General features: G+C 39.0%; 1 protein-coding gene across 1 annotated transcript; it reads left to right on the forward strand.

Moving 5' to 3' along the window:
- Window positions 1–323: 323 nt before the first annotated feature.
- Window positions 324–19,647, forward strand: LOC117290315 (synaptic vesicle 2-related protein-like). The gene is made up of 15 exons (XM_033771637.1): window positions 324–589; window positions 1,198–1,280; window positions 2,147–2,317; window positions 3,971–4,095; window positions 5,339–5,402; window positions 6,170–6,295; window positions 9,373–9,504; window positions 9,997–10,073; window positions 12,664–12,740; window positions 13,791–13,901; window positions 14,947–15,058; window positions 16,484–16,565; window positions 17,251–17,340; window positions 17,719–17,832; window positions 18,637–19,647. The coding sequence occupies exons 1-15, from the start codon at window positions 475–477 to the stop codon at window positions 18,676–18,678; spliced, it is 1,521 nt and encodes a 506-aa protein (XP_033627528.1). The 5' UTR covers window positions 324–474; the 3' UTR covers window positions 18,679–19,647.
- Window positions 19,648–21,183: the final 1,536 nt, after the last annotated feature.

Consider the following 21,183-nt stretch of genomic DNA (forward strand, 5'->3'; position numbering starts at 1 on the left):
TGATTATTACTTTGGGCCATCCATACATGCATCACCTACCTATAGTCAACCACCAGGTAACCACAAAGTCAACCAGAAGCTAATGAGAAAACCAATGAACTACCACGAGTTATACTACCGCGTAATCACAAAGTTACCACAGTCAACCAGAAACTACTGCCAAACCAGTGTACCACCAGGTAACCACAAAGTAGCCATAAGTCAACCAGAAGCTAAAGAAATTAAACCAGTGAACTACCAGCGAACTACGCCACAAAGTTACCATAGTCAGCATACCATAGTTTGACCATAGTACTGACAAACCAGTGTTCAACCATAGGTAAACCGGTGTACTACCACCGCCAGGTAACCTGACATAGTAACAATAGTCAACCCGAAGCTACTGACAAACCAGTGTACTACCAGTGCACTACAAACACCAGCTCGCCACAAAGTGTCGATTGGGGATTTTAAGTACATCATAGTTTCCTGAAGATGGCAGACAATGACGATCTCGAGCAGTCTGCCACAACTGTTTCGACACCATTAACACTTTCAAAACAAATGGAATATACTTCAATGTTGGACGAGTCGGCTCCTCTAGAAACAGGTGATGCAGATGATACGCATAGTATGAGATTGCCAATCACCAGAGAGTGCTTGTTTTTTTGCTTAAACATTTCTCTCCTATTTACTTTTCCAAAAATGTCTTGTTTCAAGAAAATTTTGCTTGTGACCACTCCCCCAAAAAACTTCTGGGTACTGACACTCAATTCAAATCAATTAAATTTTATTATAAAAACAGCACATTAAACAACATTTTGTTCCAGTGTGCTTTCTTAAATATAAAATAAAAAAAAAACAGACAAAGATATATAACAGACTAATTTCTCTTAAAATAAAGCTTTTCCATTTTTAGCAGTGAGTGCTGTTGTCATTTTGATGTGTTGTGAAAATAGTTGTTTAATGTTCAAATTCCGTAATAACTCCCTGGAACTTTGTCCAGAATCAATCACAGCCGACCAACATGTGCGCCAATTGCAGGTGTAATCTTGGTGGGGATATATAAGTGCAATGTGCATATTGATTTATTTCAGTAAAAAATATTAAAACAATTCACTAACATCAAAATTCTTTTTCAGATCAATTTTGAAGAATGCTGTAACTTGACAAGTAACCTTTGGTTTGTTTGTTTTTATTTTATTTTTTCCTCAGAAGAGCTGACCATTGAGAGTGCAATTGACCAGATCGGTTTTGGCCGATTTCAAATCAAGATCTCAATCATGACTGGTCTATGTTGGGTAAGTCAGTCATAAAGTTATCTTGTATTTTGTGTACAGTCATTCCAATATACCTCTATCATGGTGCAGCCATCATGAACTTCTCCAGTTTATATCAATGTTTTCTTTCTTTTTTTTCTTGGGGGGGGGGGGTGGGAAATTAACACCTCACTGCATGTTTATTTAAAGGCAGGTGGACACTATTGGTAATTACTTAAAAGAATTATTAGCATAAAACCTTACTTGGTAACAAGTGATGAGGAGAGGTTGATAGTATAAAACATTATGAGAAACAGCTCCCTCTGAAGTGATCTAGTTTTTGAGAAAGAAGTAATTTTCTACGGATTTGATTTCAAGACCTCAGAGTTAGAATTTGAGGTCTCGAAATCAAGCATCTGATGGAAAGTACCCAACTTTGTGTGACAAGGGTGTTCTTCCTTTCATTATTATCTTGCAACTTAAACGATCGTTTGAGCTCAAGTTTTCACAAATTTGTTATTTTATGCATGTTGAGACACACCAAGTGAGAAGACTGGTCTTTGACAATTACCAATAGTGTCCAGTGTCTTTAAAATGATTAATATAAACTTTCAATGAGTAGGGTAATATTAGCTCATAAGAAAAAGGAGGTACGTGTATAATGTTCTCTTGATGCTTGTTCCAAGAACAATTACTTGAATATGAAACTGTGTAGACAGTTCTTCTCTTTTGATTCCAGTCATGTAACAAACTCTCTTGTCCAGTAAAAGATTTGAGCTAAAAGCCCTGCAGTCTTGTAGGTTCCCCCCCCCCAAAAAAAAGAAGAAAATTTGAGCCCCCCTGATTACGTCTCATTTGTCTCTTGTCGCGTTTGTACGATTATACATGTATTTCCTGTTTTCCGTCAGATGGCGGATGCATTTGAGATTATGCTGCTCAGCATCTTAGCTCCCGAGCTGCTTTGTATTTGGCATCTTGAGAGATGGCAGGAAGCACTGATCACCACCATTGTCTTTGTTGGGTATCTCATCAGCTCCCCTCTCTGGGGAAAATTCTGCGACAAGTTTGGCCGAAAAACTGTAAGTAACGAAAACGGGTCTTGTAATCTGCTGACGATGATGATTAGAGTAGGCTAAGCAAAATGTTGAGATCAAAAATACTCAGTCTGCGACAGTCAAGTTAATCAGTAGAAGTCCCTTCAATCCACCAAGCTAAACAGCAGTCCAAGGGTCGATTTCACAAAGATTAAGTCCTAACTTTAGACTAGTCCAAGGACTCTTTAGGAGTCCTAAGTTCGGATGATTAACTCGTCCTAACTCGAGAAAAGATTAGTCTTAACTCTTTGTAAAATCCACCCCATGCCTATTTTCCTTTCTACCCTCATGCAGGCCTGAATAAGTACACTGCAGAGGAAATTGATTTTCACAAAGAGTTGGGACTCGTCCTAACTTAGGACTAGTCCTAGGAGATATCAAAAACTTAAGGCTAGTAGGGATGAGTAACTCGTCCTAACTGGAGACAAGACGAGTCTTAACTCGAGACAAGACTAGTCTTAACTCTTTAATGAATCCACTCTAGTTCTTGTTTAGAATTAGAACTTGAATTCTGAAATCTACCATGAAATCTACCAAAAATAACAACAGGACAAGTTGTTCCATGAACAATCTACACAGCTCTAATACAATAATAAATGATGCCTGACCATGCAACATTGGCATGCAATGGCTCAAAGCCATACATTTACATGTGTCATTGTGGGGTGTCGTAGTGGACTGATGAGCGGATAAGAGCACTGAACTCAAACTGGTATTTCTGTTCAGCAGAGTGAGGGTTCGAGCCCCTGTCATCACTGGTCATACACTAGTGTTCGGCCCTGAGCAAGACACTAAACTGTAATTGCTTCTCTCCACCTGTGAGTAAATGGGCAGAGATGGTTCTTGTCATTGATTAAATAAAAGACACTGGACACTATTGGTAACTGTCAAAGACCAGTCTTCTCGCTTGGTGTATCTCAACATGTATATTCATAAAATAACAGACCTGTGAAAATTTGAGCTAAATTGGTCGTCGAAGTTGCGAGATAACTATGAAAGAAAAAGCACCCTTATCACACGAAGTTGAGTGCTTTCAGATGCTTGATTTTGAGACCTCAAAATATAATTCTGGGGTCTCGAAATTGAATTCGTGGAAAATTACTTCTTTCTCGCTAACTACGTCACTTCAGAGGGAGTCGTTTCTGACATTGTGTTACACTGTTAACCTCTCCCCATACTCGTTACCAAGTAATAATTAATTTGAGTATTACCAATAGTGTTCACTGCCTTCATAGCTTAGTTGTACATATTTTGCTACACAGGCTGTATACTCCCCAGGGAGCTGAGATGTTTAACTGAATGAACTATATGGCCCATAGTGACTAGAGGTGTTGTTTGCAGTGCTGTTCATGTGTGAAGATTCTTGTTTTTATTCATTCATTCAGTCATTCATTTTAATAAAAAGAACAACTGGCAGCACAAAGCTGAACAGGACATAAAATAGAACCACCGTAGTACGGGGGTACATTAATACATTTTAACAAATAATAATATTATAACTCATGAATTCATTCCAAATCGTTGAAAAGTAATCTTCTGAAAGAATCTACTTCTAGTATACTTAGATATAATGGTTTCTAGCAACTGCTCTTAAACAAGTCCTGGCACGCATTGATCACTTGCCTTTTTTTCTTCCAGGGTCTGATTTGTTGCTCCTCCGTCATTTTATACTTTGGTCTACTCAGTGCAGCAACACCCAACTATATGTGGCTGTTAATCATGCGGGGTATGGTCGGTTTTGGAATTGGTGGTGCTTCACAAACGTAAGTTATATAGCTCTCCAGTTTCTTAAAGCCATTGGACACTTTCGGTAAACAGTATTGTCCAAGGCCCACACTTTCTGTATCACAAACCTTTGAAAATTTAGGCTCAATCGGTCATCGGAGTCAGGAGAAAATAACGGGAAAACCCACCCTAGTTTCCGCACGTTTCGCCGTGTCATGACATGTGTTTAAAATAAATCTGTAATTCTTGATATCGAGAATTTATATTGTTTTAATGTTTTCTCAAAAAGTAAAGCATTTCATGGAATAATATTTCAAGAGAAGTCTTTCACCATTACCTTCTGTAAACCCTGAAAATTATTTGTAAATCTGTGAACTTTTAAGTTTCTTTCTGTACTGAAAGTGTCCAATGGCTTTAAAACTGTATCTCCACATATGCATAAAATAACAAACATTTGAAAATTTGAACTCAATTGGTCATCGGAGCTTGCAGATAGGAATAAAGACTTCTTGCTATAAGTCTTTTATTATTTCAGTGAGAAATCACCTCTTTCTGAAAAACTACGTAACTTCAGAGGGAGTCGTTTCCCACAATGTTTTATACTATCAGCAGCTCTTCAATGGTAGTTACCAAGTCGGTTTTACAGTTAATATTTGTTTTGAATAATTACCAAACGTGTACCTTCCCTTTAAGCCCTCTAGGCCTTGATCAATGTTTTTATTAACTGTGATTAGTATTAATACAGTAAACGTACTGATTAGATTTTATTTTTCAAGTTTTCAGATACCAGCTTTAAAGGCGCTGGACACAATTGGTAATAATTTTCATAGACTAGTATTCTCACTTGGTGAATCTCAGCATATGCATAAAATAACAAACCTGTGAAAACACCCTTGTCACACAAAGCTGTGTGCTTTCAGATGCTTGATTTCGAGACCTCAAATTCTAATTCTGAGGTCTCGTAATCTTTCTCGAAAACTACGCTACTTCAGAGGGAGCCGTTTCTCACAATGTTTTATACTATCAACAGCTCCCCATTACTCGCTACCAAGTAAGGTTTTATGCTAATAATTATTGTGAGTAATTACCAATAGTGTCCACTGCCTTTAAAAGATAACATATTTTTGCTGGTACAATGTAAAATGTCAGCACAACAAGGCATAAACTTTGTCTTGTCCTATGATTTTGTTGAATACATTGCAAATGTTCATTAAATGTGTTGGAAAATTCATTCATAAAGCATTACAATGTTTATTCTATTTAATTTTTCTTTTTTTGCAGAGTGACACTGTATTCAGAATTTCTTCCTGCCAAAACGAGAGGTTTCTGTATTGTCTTTCTAGAGGTACATATTTTTTATTACTATACCTCATACATATTCATGACCGAGAGTCGAGTTCTTACTGGTCCATTCATCATAGCGTGCCAGGTGCTACTTTTGCTATTTACCCAGCGCACGCGAGTATTCACGCACATGGATAATGCGCTATTCTACTTTGTATGCACATTTACCATGTGCGACCGGTCAGTCCGAGCGCTATTGTACTTGTCATGCGGTTTACGATCGTGGTACTGTTTTGTACGCACGCACGAACCTCGCTCTATAGCGACATCCAACACATAAACAAACTTTGGTGCATTTTATTTCACAGTCGTCATTTTGGCTTGCTCCAAGCATATGTATGAAGTATAATAAACAAATATTGGTTTATTTTGGGTGACTAGTCGATATGAGCTCCCCTCGGTGTTGGAAGTTGACAAACTGCCAATACCTGACGATGACTAGAGCAAACTAGTCGAATTGTTGAGACCAATTTAATTTAAGAACTCACTTCGTGGCAGTGCAGTTAATAATGATCCTATAAGCTAAGGTAGTAGTCCCAGCCATTTTTCTATACCTTCCACCAAGGAAGTAGTTAAAAAGCAGAACAGTTCTTTTCAGAACTGAGAAGGCTCCCGAACAATCCAATAAATCTACTCTGCGGAAGTAGAATAAAGAAAGACAGTTCTCTAAGAACAAACTCTACCTGGCAAGTAGATACACTGATAATGTTACCGCAAACCAAATATATATTAATACTATGTTGTTGTCTTCCCTGTGATTTTGTTCAGATTTTCTGGGTGCTAGGTGTTGTTTTTGAAGTATTACTTGGGATGATTGTCATGCCAACCCTAGGCTGGAGGTATCTGTTGTTGTTCTCTGCAATTCCATTGCTGTTGTTCGTTCTATGTTCAAAGGTAAGTCTAACTGCACTCATTTTGGTTTAACCCATTATTATTATTATTATTATTATTCATGGTTTATTAAAAACATTCATTTTAGTTGCCATAGGCAAAATTACATTGAATTTACCAAATATACACTTAAAACATTAAAATTACAGACAGAGCAAAATTGGGTTTGACATTAAAAAAAGGGGGGGGGTGGGCTGCATAAAAAGCAGACAGGGAATCAACTTATAAGATGAGTAGAACAATATTACTGCAATTTCTTTTTACAAATTTACAAAAAAAATTCATTAAGAAGTTTGATCGTGTTCAGGCCTTGAAATATTATCACAAAGCACCCACAGCAATTGTTGTGGTGCCTTCTGCTTTTGCTGTTTAATTGTGCCCTTAGCAAAGTTCCAATACAAATTTAGATTTGCCCGGGAGAGGTGTTCAAGGCCTTACATGTGTTAGAAATGTATACTCAGTACTTTCCCGAGCTCTGTGAAAGGCATATTACTCGGGTGGGTTTCGAACCCATGACCTTTGCAATTATAGGGCAGTGGCTTAACGACTAGACCACCGAGACTGCCTGGTAGCGAGAGTTGGTGCAAATCCCATGTCTGAAGTCTAGATAGTTACCCCAACTAAGACCGTTGTCACTGAAATAAACAGTTGTTGTTGCCTCATTGACGACATCGTTAGAAATTCATTTGATTCGTTCGTCAATGGTTTATTATACAAATTCACAAATCGCGGCATCAGCGATATTGTAAGTAAATTTACAATGGAGCAGTAACAAATATAACTTATTGTATGTACAATATTGTATTGTTGTATGTTAGTCAAAATGTTTGGTTGAATATTATACACATAATGAATGTTTATGAGTGCAATGGTGCGAATATGTTCATGTTCACCAGCTTTCAACGAATGAACATATTCGCACCATTGCACGAATGAAAAACATTCATTATTTGTTTTATATAACATCCAAGTAGAACTTTGTCATTTTGATTGAAAGAAACAACTTTCAAAACAAACAATTTCAACTGTAGAAGCCGAATGCTAGTAATTTTACTATGCCTTCTTGCAGTAACACCTGCTGCGTTACCAAAGACACGCGCACGCAGTGATGTTTTTACTCAGCTTTTTCGTTCCATCCGAAAAGTACCATTGCACGCTGGCAGCGTGCCAGCGTGCAATGGTACTTTTCGGATGGAACGAAAAAGCACGGCGAGTGACTCAGCGTGCAATGGTACTTTTATTTGCTATCACGTGACGGACAATCCTCCAATCAAATGGCAAGGATCTGCTTGGGTGTTATATAAATTATAATAATGAGTGTAATAATAATCCTAATAGTAGCCGCCCGAGCTGGAGTGCAATTTAGCGTAATGAGAGTCCATATTGAAAGTCAACTTTGACAAAGGGGCTTGTTCACAATGAATTGGATTGTAGCAGCTGTTTAAAGGAACACGTTGCTTGGATGGGGCGAGTTGGTCTTTGAAAAGTGTTCTGTAACCGTTTGTTATATAATGCATATGGGTAGAAAGATGTTGTAAAAGTAGAATACAATGATCTACACAAATATGCCTCGAAATTGCGTTGTTGTCTTTTTACCTCGTCGACTAACACGGTCGGCCATTTATGGGAGTCACATTTTTGACTCCCATAAATGGCCGACCGTGTTAGTTCGCGACGTAAAAGGAAAACCGTGCAATTTTGAGTGATACTTGTGTGGATCATTATATTCTACTTTTCAAACATCTTTCTAACCATATATGCATCTCATAACAAACGGTTTCAAACGCTTTTTATAGACAAACTCGTCCGATCCAAGGCAACGTGTTCCTTTAATCATGAAATGGCCTATGGTATAATTGAAAATTGTCTCGTTAATGACCTTACGCCTTGACCTTAGCTAAGTCTTACCTCGACCTTTGACATGTGTTTGAGAAATACCCTTCTAAACGTTAGGCCATTATTAAAATATTGTTTCCGCTATCATATATATTTTTGTCATTCATTCATTTAGTAACATTTATTTTGATGCTGTCATACAATACAATAATACACATTTAAAGGCAGGGGACACTATTGGTAATTACTCAAAATAATTATTAGCATAAAACCTTTCTTGGTGACGAGTAATGGGGAGAGGTTGATGAAACATTGTGAGAAACGGCTCCCTCTGAAGTGCCATATTTTTCGAGAAAGAAGTAATTTTCCACGAATTTGATTTCGAGACCTCAGATTTAGAACTTGAGGTCTCGAAATCAACCATCTAAACACACACAACTTTATGTGACAAGGGTGGTTTTTTTTTTCATTATTATCTTGCAACTTGATGACCGATTGAGCTCAAATTTTCACAGGTTAGTTACTTTATGTTGAGATACACCAACTTTGAAGGCTAGTCTTTGACAATTACTAATAGTGTCCACTGCCTTGTCAAAATTAAAACCTTATTTAGCACCTTACAAAAGCAATATAGTATGAGGTATGATTTATTAGGTAAACAATAATGGTTCAATAATAATGGTACAATAATAAGCAGCAATTTAAAGACTACATTAAGTTGTAAGGTTAAGCGAGATGCTTTTGTTCCCTAACCGGTAACATGAACCTAGGACAAACAACGGCAACGACAAGGGACTCGTACTATTAAAGTCAACTATTTAGTTATAATGAAAATGCATTGACTAGTACTTGTCTTAGTTTTTTTTTTAATGCAGGTAGAGTGATTGCAGGTTTAACAGAACCATCCTATTTATTCCAGCATGTCCAGTATGTAACACCATGCTTAACAAGGCTGTTTTTATACATTTTGATTTGCCCTGCACCTAATAGACCGATCCATTAAGCCCCGCCCCATTACTTATTGACCAATCACAACCCATTGCGCAACCAAAAGTCCGACAAATTAAGGTCCACCATGCGTGCGCGTATGCTTGGCGCGCGCGGCAGAGTTGTGCAGAATGGCATTGGAGAGGCCCACGTGTTCTTGCTCACACGTGCGCCGTGGGCGGAGCCTAATGGATCGATGTATTGCTATAATGACTGACCTGACAAACTCACAACGTGATTCTTGTATTATTCTACAGGTCTTCCCTGAGAGTGCCTACTATTATGTCGCATGTGGAGAAAGAGAAAAGGCTATGAGCATCTTAAAACAAGTAGCTGATGGTAACGGTAAACCAATGCCTAAAGGAAGACTAAAGATTGATGAAACCTCGGTAAGTTTAAAGACTAAAGGAAACTTGATAATTAAATAATTGTTTTATTATCATTGGACCCTGATTACGTTAAAGGGAAGGTACACGTTTGGTAATTACTCAAAACAAATATTAACTTAAAAACTGACTTGGTGGCGAGCATTGGAGAGCTGTTGATAGTATAAAACATTGTGGGAAACAACTCCCTCTGAAGTAACGTAGTTTTTGAGAAAGAGGTAATTTCTCACTAAAATAATAAAAGACTTCTACCTAGAAGTATTTTATTCTTATCTGAAAGCACACAAATTCGTCCAACAAGGGTGTTTTTTCTCTCATCATTTTTCTCGCAACTTTGATGAACCAATTCAGCTAAAATTTTCACATTTTGTGCTTATGTTGGGATACACCAAGTGAGAAGACTGGTCTTTGACAATTACCAAACGCGTACCTTCCCATTAAGCATATTATTTTGAACAATGTATGACTCTGGTTTTTTATTATATTTCATTGTAGAGTAAACGTGGGCGGTTCAGTGACTTGTTTGTCACCAGAGAAGCGGGAATTACAACACTTTTGCTCACATTTATTTGGTGAGTATTTTTTGTAATAATCTTTTATTGTTGTGACTGTGCAGCTGAGAGCACTGGTCTCCATCTCTAGTGTTTCTGTTCAGCAGATTGTGGGTTCTAGTGACGGTTCTGGCTCTGGTATCCTTAAGCAAGATGCATTTTTGTGGAAGTGTCGTTGCCGAGCAGTTAAATAAGAGCAACGAATTCAAACTCTGGTGTTTCTGATCAGCAGATTGTGGGTTCTAGTGATGGTTGTGGCTCTGGTATCCTTAAGCAAGACGCATTTTTGTGGAAGTGTCGTGGCCGAGCAGTTAAATAAGAGCAACGAATTCAAACTCTGGTGTTTCTGATCAGCAGAGTGTGGGTTCGAATCCCCAGCTGTGACACTTGTGTCCTTAAGCAAGACACTAATAACAATTGCTTTGTCTTTCGGATGGGACGTAAAGCCATTGGTCCCATGTGTTGTGTAAACGCATGTAAAAGAACCCAGTACGGTTATTAATTTTTGCTGTATCGTTTGTGTGGGACGCAATGCTAGTGGTCCCCTGTGTTGCGGAGTAGTGCGACTTGCGTAGCGTTCTACATCTACATCTACATCTACATCTACGGGGGCTCTCATCAAAGCCTGTTCAGCGTCTAGATGAGGGAACGGTGTGTGGTGCTTCCAGTAGTGGAAACATACAATGTGCTTTTGCGTTTTAATTGTTTAATACAGGTGCAATTTTGCTTGGTACAAGTAAAAGCTGTGTTGGCATTTTATGGCTCCCTTGAACTTCTCCTCAGTGGGCAGCTCAGTGTTTTTTTTGAGGAAACGAAACCTAGTCACTTAGTGTCCTTAGCCAGAAATTGTGCTTGTAAGCGTTGAAGAATTGAGTTGCATGAAGCGATGCTGTTGGCTGTTACGTGTTGTTCTGGTTCTTGGCTTGATGTAGTCTGGTATGGGGATGGTGATGAGATTATTTGTTATTTTGTGGAGCAGGGTCAGGCGAGCATGTTTATGTCTTTCCTCTAATGTGGAAAGACCGAGATCTTCTCTCATGGCGGTGACACTTGCATCTCTTTTGTAGTTTCCACAGATGAATCGTACGGCTCTTCTTTGGATTTTCTCTAGTGTGTCTATCTGGTTTTGTTTGTTTGGGTCAATTGCAGACGCATAGTGAGGTCGGACTAGTGAGATGTAAGCCTGCTTTTTTATGTCAAATGTGCATTTGCCAAGATTCCTTCTCAGGAAGACGAGGGTCTTAACTTCCTGCCTTTGATGCCACAGATGTTACATGTACATGGTTTTCCAGCTTCTCGCGTAGTTCCACTCCGAGATATGATTGGCTTGGAACTACACTCAATCTTCTCCCAAGGCGTAGGTGTGGGTAATTGGAGTCTTTTTCCTGTGGATCCGCATTGTGTAGCATTTGTTGCCATTAAATCTCATCTGCCAGAGGTCAGACCACTCCTTCAGGCTGTCCAGATCTGTTTGGAGCTTTGGTAGTGTCAGAATTGGTTTTGAAGACAGTCATCTGCGTAAAGCTTGATGGTGGAATTTATGTGGTCTCCCAAGTCGTTTACAAAGTGCAGAAACATGAGTGGCCCCAGTACAGTGCCTTGGGGTACGCCAGAATCTACGTGAACTGGGGGAGACGCTTCTCCATCTACGATGACTATCTGGGTTCTAGATGTTAGCAACCTTCTTATCCAGGCAATGGTCTTATTTCTGACACCATAGTAGCCAAGTTTCATTTGGAGACTTTGGTGGGCTACTGTGTCGAACGCCTTGGAGAAGTCCAATATCAAAATGTCAGTCTTGGTGTTCCTGTCAAGTGATAAGATGTCAGTCTTGGTGTTCCTGTCAAGTGATCTGGCTTTCACTTCCATGGTGATGACAAGATGAGATTCTGTAGAGTGTTTTAGCCAGAAGCCATGCTGGTACCCGGTCAGAATGTGGCTCTCATGAAGGTATTCCATGATGGAGTGATATATGATATGTTCCATTATAATAATAATAATAATGGACACTTAATAAAGCGCCGGTATCCGCCGCAAGCGGCGCTCATGGCGCTACTCTACAAAGGAACAACAAGCAATGAATGTAGCAAACAACAAAATAAGAAAATAAACTTTCCATGATCTTGGTAATAACACAGGTAGGTGACTGGACAGTAGTTTGCTGGTATATGCTTCTATTCCCTTTCTTGAAGATGGCTACGATGTTAGCAGAAAGCCAATCTTCTTGTAAAGTTCCCGTTTCGTATGATTGGGTGAAGATGATTCGTAGAATTAGTGCTTTCTGTTCGGCTGTCTCTTGTAGAATACGAATTGTAATGAGATCTGGACCAGAAGCTTTTTCGGGGATTCAGTTTGCCTATAAGTTTAAGTATTCCTCCCGTGGTGAGATTGATCGTAGGCATGGCAGGATAGGGACTTGGTCCCTTATCAGGAATTCCTGAAGTCTTGCTCTAAGACTACATCCTACATAGCTAGAGTAATACACTATACACTTAGTTTAATTACTGCATAAAATAGTTTAACTTTAAAAATGAGTTTTTAACTTTGAACTTTGCATGCAGTGTACTTGAAAGCTGATTCTCAAGAGCTATATTTTTCTTTATACCCTCAGGTTCGTAAATGCCTTTGTCTATTATGGTATTGTTCTGCTTTCAAGTGAGCTCTTCTCCAGAAATGACGAATGTTACGGTGAGTTACGGCATTAGATGGCAGCATTAGATTTAAATATCATGTGTGGTCAGTAGGTATGAAGTGCTCGTCTCTCACTTATGTGGCCCTTGTTCAATTCCTGTCTAGAGCCAGAAATGACCAATGTTATGGTGAGTTACAGCATAAAGATGAGAGCATTAGAATTATGTAGCATGGGTGGTCAGTGGGTATGAAGCACTCGCCTTTCACTAATGTGGCCCTTGTTCGATTCCGGGCTAGAGCCAGAAATGACCAATGTTATGGTGAGTTACTGCATTACAGATGGCAGCATTAGATTTAAGTTGCATGTGTGGTCAGTGGGTATGAAGCGCCACCTCTCACTATCATGGCCCTGGTTCGATTCCCGGCTAAGGCTTTACACTATGTTAGTAGAGTTCTGGGTTGGTTCTCTCCAATGCTACGAGTGTTTTTTTCTTTGGGCCTTTCATACACGTACATGTAATATGCACTGGACATCTTTGGTAGGCGTCAAAGACCAGGGGCCGATTTCACAAAGCAATAAAATTCATCGCAAGACAAATTTTCAGTATCACCATAGTGATTTGTATTGTGACATAACACTTTACTTAGCAACTGCGATTGATTTGCAGTTACGATCAATTTGAGATCTTTGTGCAATCGGCCCCAGGGCCCATTTTCATGGCTCTGTTTACTGCCGATTTCGGCGCTTACGATCACGATTACCCGCTTAAGTGCAAGCGCCGAATTTCTGCGCTAGCCTTGTGAGCGTAGAATGCCTAGTAACGCGCAGAAGCCAAAACTTGCCGCTAACCTGTGAAATATGCTTGCCGTAAGCACAGAATTCCCTTCTTCCGTGAGCACAGATTCTGTGCTTACGGTAAGCAGAACCTTGAAATTGGGCACAGTATTCTCGCTAGGTTTATTCCCCGAAATGCATAAAATAACAAATCTGTAAAAATTTGGACTCAATTGATATTGAATACTGGTCTTTGAAAACTACCAAAGGTTTCCAGTGCCTTTAACCTTCATTTCTGTTTTAATTTTGTTATTTTCTAAATTTAATTCTAGGGGGAGATGGGAGTGATGAAAACACATTGTCCGCCTGCTTTGATGAATGTACTACTCTTGACCCGAGTGACTATGGGTCCCTCTTGATAACTACCTTCGCTGAGTTCCCAGGTAAAGCTTAAAGGAACACGTTGCCTTGGATCGGTCGAGTTGGTCTTTGAAAAGCGTTTGTAACCGTTTTTTTATTAAATGCAAATGGGTAGAAAGATGTTGTAAAAGTAGAATACAATGATCCACACAAACATGCCTCGAAATTGCACGGTTTTCCTTTTACCCCTAAAAGGAAAACCACGCAATTTCGAGGCAAACTTGTGTGGATCATTGTATGCTACTTTTAAAACATCTTTCCAACCATATGCATTTTATAAAAAAAGGTTACAAACGCTTTTTATAGGCCAACTCGTCCGATCCAAGGCAACGTGTTCCTTTAATAGTTCCTTCTTATTGTAACTGAAAAAGGCACTGGACACTTTGGTAATTGTCAAAGACCAATACTTTCACTTGGTGTTTCCCAAGATTTGCATGAAATAACAAACCTGTAAAAAATTTGAACTCAATTGGTCATCAAAGTTGCAAGAGAATAATGAAATTAAAAAAACCTTGTTGCATGCTTTTGGTGCTTTTAGATGCATAGTAAAAGGCTTCCTCAGCTGGAGTCTTTAATTATTTGAGTGAGAAATTTTTCTCAAAAACTATGTTATTTCAGAGGGAGCAATGTTTTAAACAATCAGCAGCTCTCCATTGCTCGTTGCCAAGTAAGTTTTTATGCTAACATTTATTTTGAGTAATTACCAATAGTGTCCAGTGCCCTTAAGGGAAAGATACCTTTGGTAATTACTCCCAAAAATAATGACCATAAAAACGTACTTGATAAAGAGCAGTGGATAGCAGTTGATACTATACAATATTTTATAGAAACGACACCCTTTGAAGTAGTGAAGTTTTAGAGAAAGAGGTAATTTCTCTGAAAAAGTTTGAATGTGAGGAAGGCTTGTGTGCTTAAAGCTTTTCAGAGGCATCTGAAAGCACGCGATTGTATGCAACAAGGGGGGGTCTAAACTCAGACTCAGAATGTTCTTGTTCTGTTTATAGGAGCTTCCTGGTGGCATCACGGTGCAAACCTTAACAGACAAAGCAATTGTTTTTTTCTTTTCAGGAATCTTGGTGACTCTTCTTATGATTGAATACCTCGGCCGTAAAAAGTCCATGGCCATCCAGTTCTTCTTGTGCTCCATATTTATATTCCTCCTGAACATGTGCACAACTAGGTAAGAAACAACTTGTTGTATACTTGGTTTGTGGTAACGCCATCCGTATATATCTACTTGCTGGGTATAGAGACCAGCAGCCGATTTCACGAAATTTTACGCAACTGTGTAAATCCACTTGCGCAAGTTGCGCCACATAAACGTTACGCAAGTGGACTTTCGCAGTTGCGTAAAGTTTCGTGAAATCGGCTGCTTGTCTTGCTATTCCCAGGTCAAAATTCCAGTTGAACCTAGTTAACTGGTGTCAACTGGTTCAACTGGATAGTGACCAAACTCGTCCATTTTCCATATTATCAACTGGTTTGGACTAGGTTTAACTGTGTTCAACTAGGTTGAAATTATAAACCAGTTGGTTTCTGTCCATTTTCCATATTAAACCAACTGGTTTTAACTGTGTTTTACTAGTTTATCAACTGGTTTTCAACTAGTTCCAGTCAAACCCAGTTTAACTAGGTTCAACTGGAATTTTGACCTGGGTTATAAATAACTTGCTGTTTCACCAACTAATTTTAGACAGGCTTGATGAGCCTTTATGTTTTGCTATAGTGTCTAAAGCCTGGTTCATACTTCTTGCGAATGCGAATGTATTACGAACTTTGGCACCACAAATTCCCAATGAAAAGTTCGCAACAGTTGACCTGCTCTGTTCAACTCCTTACCTGTTGTGTTCAAAATTCACTTCGCTTCCGCATTTGCACGCAGGAAATATAAACCGGGTTTATAGGGAAGGTAAATGCAAAGCCAGTTTAATGTTGCAAATAAAACTGTCTGTTAAATGAGAAATTTAACTTTTATAATTTGGTTATAAGCAAAAACAAGCACCTCATTCCACGGCTAACGCGCTTTGCAAACATTTCCAAGAACAATGGATTTACCTTGTAAGTCTGCTGCCCCCTGGCATCCCAAAAGTCCCCTTTTGGTGCCGATGGCTAATTAATGCTTAGCCTATGCACCTACAATCCTGGCTAAAAATGTCTGAGCCATCCATTCGCAACATGGCTATAAATATTCACTCCCTTGCCCCCTGCTCATTTATGATGGGAGCGCAGACCGCCCAATGAGAGCCAACATTAAAAGGGGGCACGGGGCCTTGGTGCAGGGGCCAAACGAGATATTGCCATGACTTTGTAAGTCTGCTGCCCTCTGGCATCCCAAAATCCCCCATTGGTGCCGATGGCTAATTAATGCTTAGCCTATACACCTACAATCCCGGCTAAAATGGTTGGGCCCTCCATTTGCAACAGGGCTAAAAATATTCTCTCCTTTGGCCTTTGCTAATTTATGATGGGAGCGCAGACCGCCCAAACGAGAGCCAACCTTGAAAGGAGGCATGGGGTCATTGTGCGGGGGCCAAACGAGTATTGTTGCGATTGTACAAGTATGTAGATACCCAAAGCCAACCTTTTTTTGGTTATGTCTTTGTAGATTTGGATTAACAGTGCTGCTGTTTGCAGCGAGGGCTTTTATCTCTGGAGGCTTCCAAGCACTGTATGTTTACACACCAGAGGTAGGTCATAGGTCATCAGTTACAGGTCTTGGATTAGAGCATAGAGTTATATATAAGAACTAGAGGGCGCACTGGCCTATATACGCGACCCGGCATGCACGCAGGCGGCCATTTTCTAAGTTGACAAACAGGCATCGCACAGTGTGTGTTTGTGTGGCCATTTTGTAAGTTGACAAAACAGCATCGCGTCAGCGTTCAATAAACACAAATTCCAATGTGTACTTCATATTCAACGAGCGTTCAGAATGGCGCGCTTGTCTCCTTGCGGTCCCGTCGCGTTTGTGCTAGAAGTATCACCAGTGCGCCCTCTAGTTCTTGGGTTAGAATTATAGAGTTTATAAGAACTAGAGGGCGCACTGGCCTAGTTTGCAGCCCGGTGTGTGGCCATTTTGTAAGTTAATAACAAACAACAACATCGTATAGCGTATACTTAATATCATACACACACAGTGTACTTCATATTCAACATACAACTTTAATCTTACAAAAGAGCTAGCGTTAATTTGCATACAATAAATACAATAATCATATTTGTGTTATTTTGTATTAATTGTGTAAAACACATGGAAATGAATTGTCATTGAAATATTAGTTTCCATTGTAAATACGATGAGCTATTGATTAAACCGGCACTAATCATATTGGACTGGTTTTTTTTCTTGTTTTGACTTTGTGTTATTTTCAGGTGTACCCTACACATGTACGAGCCATTGGGCTTGGTTCATGCAGCTCAGCTGCCCGTATAGGAGCCATCATTACGCCATTTGTTGCACAGGTAAAGCCTTAGAGAAATGAGCTAGTGTTCATGGCCATCGCCTAATAATGATAATAATAGTATTAATAATAATGCGCTTTAACTCCATTTCGCTGGTTTTTTATTTTGGATTTTATGTCTGGGCGAAATTGCAGTACGAACAGGCGTGTAGTCTTTTCTACAGCACTACCGTTTACATGTGTCACGACCGGGAAAGCTTGAGTTCTGTGCTCTTATCCCCTCGGCCGTGATACGTTTAAATAAGCCTATCTAGACGTTAGTAAATAGTTGAACTTGCATCGGGGATAAAAAGAATATTTTTTTTGGGTTTTACTCTTACATCGTTATTGTTTTTAATTTGCTGAACTCTCCATTTGTACTGTCCTGTTCTCCTCCTAGGTCATGTTAGCCAAGTCTCCTTCGTTGGCATTCTGCATCTATGGTGTTTCAGCCGTTCTCTGTGCCATTGCGTGCATGGCTCTCCCTATTGAAACCAGAGGGCGAGAACTCCTGGTAAGTAGAAACGGCAGTCTTCTGGATCAGTTTACTAATGAAGTATTTTATTTTTGTCTTATGTTGTAGTGACCACTCTTTGCATTTGGTAAATGTCAAGGACCAGTCTTCTCACTTAGTGTATTTCAATATCTGCACAAAAATAACAAACCTGTGAAAATTTGAACTCATTTTTGTCATCAAAGTTGGAAGTTGCGAGATAATAATGGAACAAAAAACAATGTTACACGAAGTTGTGCGCTTTGATCTCGATACCTCATGCGTGAGGTCTCAAAATCAATTCAAATACTTAGATTAGAAATTACTTCTTTCTCAAAAACTATGATATTTCAAAGGGAGTTGTTTCTTTTAATGTTTTATACTATCAACAGCTCTCCTTTGCTCAATACCAAGTAAGGTTTTGTGCTAACAAATATTTGCAGTAATTACCAGTAGTGTCCAGTGCCTTTAAGTCACACCACCCCTAGTCCACAGTACCTTTAGTTAAATTTAAACCTGGTTATGCCAGGGCATCTAGAAGCAAGTTCGAGTGTGCACCCTGGTTAAATGTTGACTAAAGGCCCGGTACCACTGCAGCGATAACGACGCGAAGTGGACGCATTCTATTGGTTGAATGAGCGTGCGCAAATTCTGCGTGGAGCAATTCAACCAATAGAACGCGTTCTCTTTGCGTCGTGATCGTTATCGTTATCGCTGCAGTGTGACTTGGCCTTAAGTTGACTCAAACTCAGGCTGGTCGACCATTGGTTGACCATTTGGAACCAGGCTCAATAGTTATTCTAACTTGATTTTTTTTTCTTCCAGTCATCAGTCAAACAGCTAAAAGGAGAACTTCATCCTGGATAAAAATGCTCATCCCTTATTGTGTTGTGACACTGCCCTATTGGTGATCAAAGGTTCAAGAACACAAATATTTTTTTTTTTTGTGAAAAAATAAAACAGTTTTTAGTGAGCACATGATGGAGAAATGTGCATAAATCGTGGGTTGACTATAATGTAGGAACTTGATCGGTGTCCTAGTGAAATCTGTTCCACAGATCTGTTCCCCCATGCATAAAGGGTAATTGGCCTGAACATCTGACATCACACTTCGAGGCTCGTGAAAACGCCAAAGACTGGCCTCCAGCCATTGTGTATCTTCACCTTTCACCTACATTCATTTCACATAGAGATTTGTAGCCAAATTCTACACCAACATTACATGCAAGTACATGCACATGCATGTACTGTATACGTAATACACACGCATGTACTGTATACGTAATCTAACGTGGACACAGCATGCAGACGAAAAAAGTAAGCTTCCCATATCTGTGTTTTGATTGGTCCGAGGTGATGTTTGTCAGCGGCACTCAAACCACCCTCCCAATCAAAGCACATCTAGGGAAAGCTCATGTCACTGCACGTTTATCCAATGATATCATTCTATCCAATCGAATCACTGGATCGGAGTAGCAAGTACATGTTATCCTTGCGGATAAAGACAGGGGCCCAGTTTAATGGGAAATAAGCATGAGCTGAGCAGATTGATTCAAAAGAGGGCGCTATCAAAACAAATAAAAATCTCTCGCCACAACGGCCCTACATTCTCGTGCAGCACAGTGCTCTCAGTGATGTATCCACAAATAATAGAAAAACAAGACAAAAGGGAAGAAATTGGTAGAGTACTTATGATATAAATGGAGCGCATTAGTATCCTGTTGCGAAACATGAATTGTGTCATAGGCACTTGACATGTTTGGTAACAATTTTCAAAGACCAGTGTTCTCACTTGGTGTATCCCAACATATGCATAAAATGACAAACCCGTGAAGGCTAAATTGGTCATCGAAGTTCAAAGAGAATAATGAAAGAAAAAACACCCTTGTTGCACTACTTTGTGCATGTGCTTTCAGGGGTCGATTTCACAAACTTAGGACTAGTCTTGGAGATATAAGAAATGTATGGCTCGTCCTAAGTTAGGATGAGTAACCAACTCGAGATAAGACTAGTCTTAACTCCTTGTGAAATCCGCCCCTGATGCATAATAAAAGGCTTCAGCTGAAGTTTTTTTTTTTATTTGAGTGAGAAATTACCTCTTCCTCAAAAACTATGTTACTTCAGAGAGGGAACCGTTTCTCACAATGTTTTATACTATCAACAGCTCTCCATTGCTCGTTACCAAGTAAGTTTTTTTTGTTAACAATTATTGTGAGTAATTACCAATAGTGTCCAGTGCCTTTAAAACACTGGATGTTAACAAGGGGACTTGGGCCTTTCCTGTGTATTGTTTTGATGTGACAAGAAATGCTTGTGATCTTAATGGATGTTTTTGTTTATGCAAAGCAATGATGTACTTTCATTTTTTAAAATTATGTTTATTTCGCGATTAATAAGCGCTCTTGAGGCTGACTTTTATTAATTGTTTTTCAGTGTGTAACTTATATGAGTAAACAATTTTTATTTTACCTATTCATAAAAAATGTTCGGTTAATTTTTGTAATAATGGGATTGTACAACATTTTAAAAGGGTCTGCAGCCGATTTCACGAAACGCTAGGATCAATCCTATCTCGAGTTTGGACGAGTAACCCGTCCTAACTTAGGATGAGTTCAATGCGTCCTACGTACTTGAATACAGAACTGAACCCGTCCTAAGATGATTCCTAAGTTAGGAATAGTTTGGTGAAATCGACGGCTGGGTACTTTTTGTAGGACACAAAACACATGGTCCACAGACTTACATCAAACTCACACAGTTTGAAGATAATGATGGTAGAGAGCTTCCCTAAAAAAAATCATCTGCTGGGGTGCTGTTAGAAATAAGTAAACAAAATGACAAAATTTTTAGCTTGAAAAAGGTATTTTCGTGACATAATTTTACTCACTTCTCAAAAACTACAGCACCTCAGCAAGTAATATTTTCAGGTAATCTTTCTACTTTTATTATCTTCAAAAGGTGCAAGTTAAATGTAAACCTGTGGACATTGTGGTATGTGTTACCAAAAGTACCTAAATCCTTTAACATGTACAAACCAAATTAATACTTTGTAGCTTTAAAATTGGCTGAACCATTCCCTTCTGATTCTGGTCTATGTTGAGGATGCCGATGTCTTTATTTTGTCAAGTGTTAGAAAAGAACATTATATATTTTAACTGAAATTAATACAAACAGAAATTGTTTAACCACACATTATCAATATTAAGCAAAATTTAAACTATGGGGACTTGTTTTTGTAAACCTCAAAATACATTCCATGTTATTTCATTCTTTCCTCTCCAAATTCCATATTTTTGTAAAGGCAATATTCACTTTTGAACATTAGTGCTTGAATTTGTTTTAAGAATTGGTCACCAGAATGTCTTTCTTTTT

Source organism: Asterias rubens, chromosome 5 (assembly GCF_902459465.1).
Source record: "Asterias rubens chromosome 5, eAstRub1.3, whole genome shotgun sequence".
Taxonomy (NCBI): Eukaryota; Metazoa; Echinodermata; class Asteroidea; order Forcipulatida; family Asteriidae; genus Asterias; species Asterias rubens.

What these genes read in the sequence shown, in the direction of transcription:
- LOC117290315 (XM_033771637.1), top strand. Translation starts at nt 475, where the DNA reads ATGGCAGACAATGACGATCTCGAGCAGTCTGCCACAACTGTTTCGACA. An exon ending in CAGAAATGACGAATGTTACG is followed by an intron (nt 12,741 to 13,790) that starts GTGAGTTACGGC and finishes ATTTAATTCTAG; the next exon opens with GGGGAGATGGGAGTGATGAA. An exon ending in CCAGAGGGCGAGAACTCCTG is followed by an intron (nt 17,833 to 18,636) that starts GTAAGTAGAAAC and finishes TTTTTCTTCCAG; the next exon opens with TCATCAGTCAAACAGCTAAA.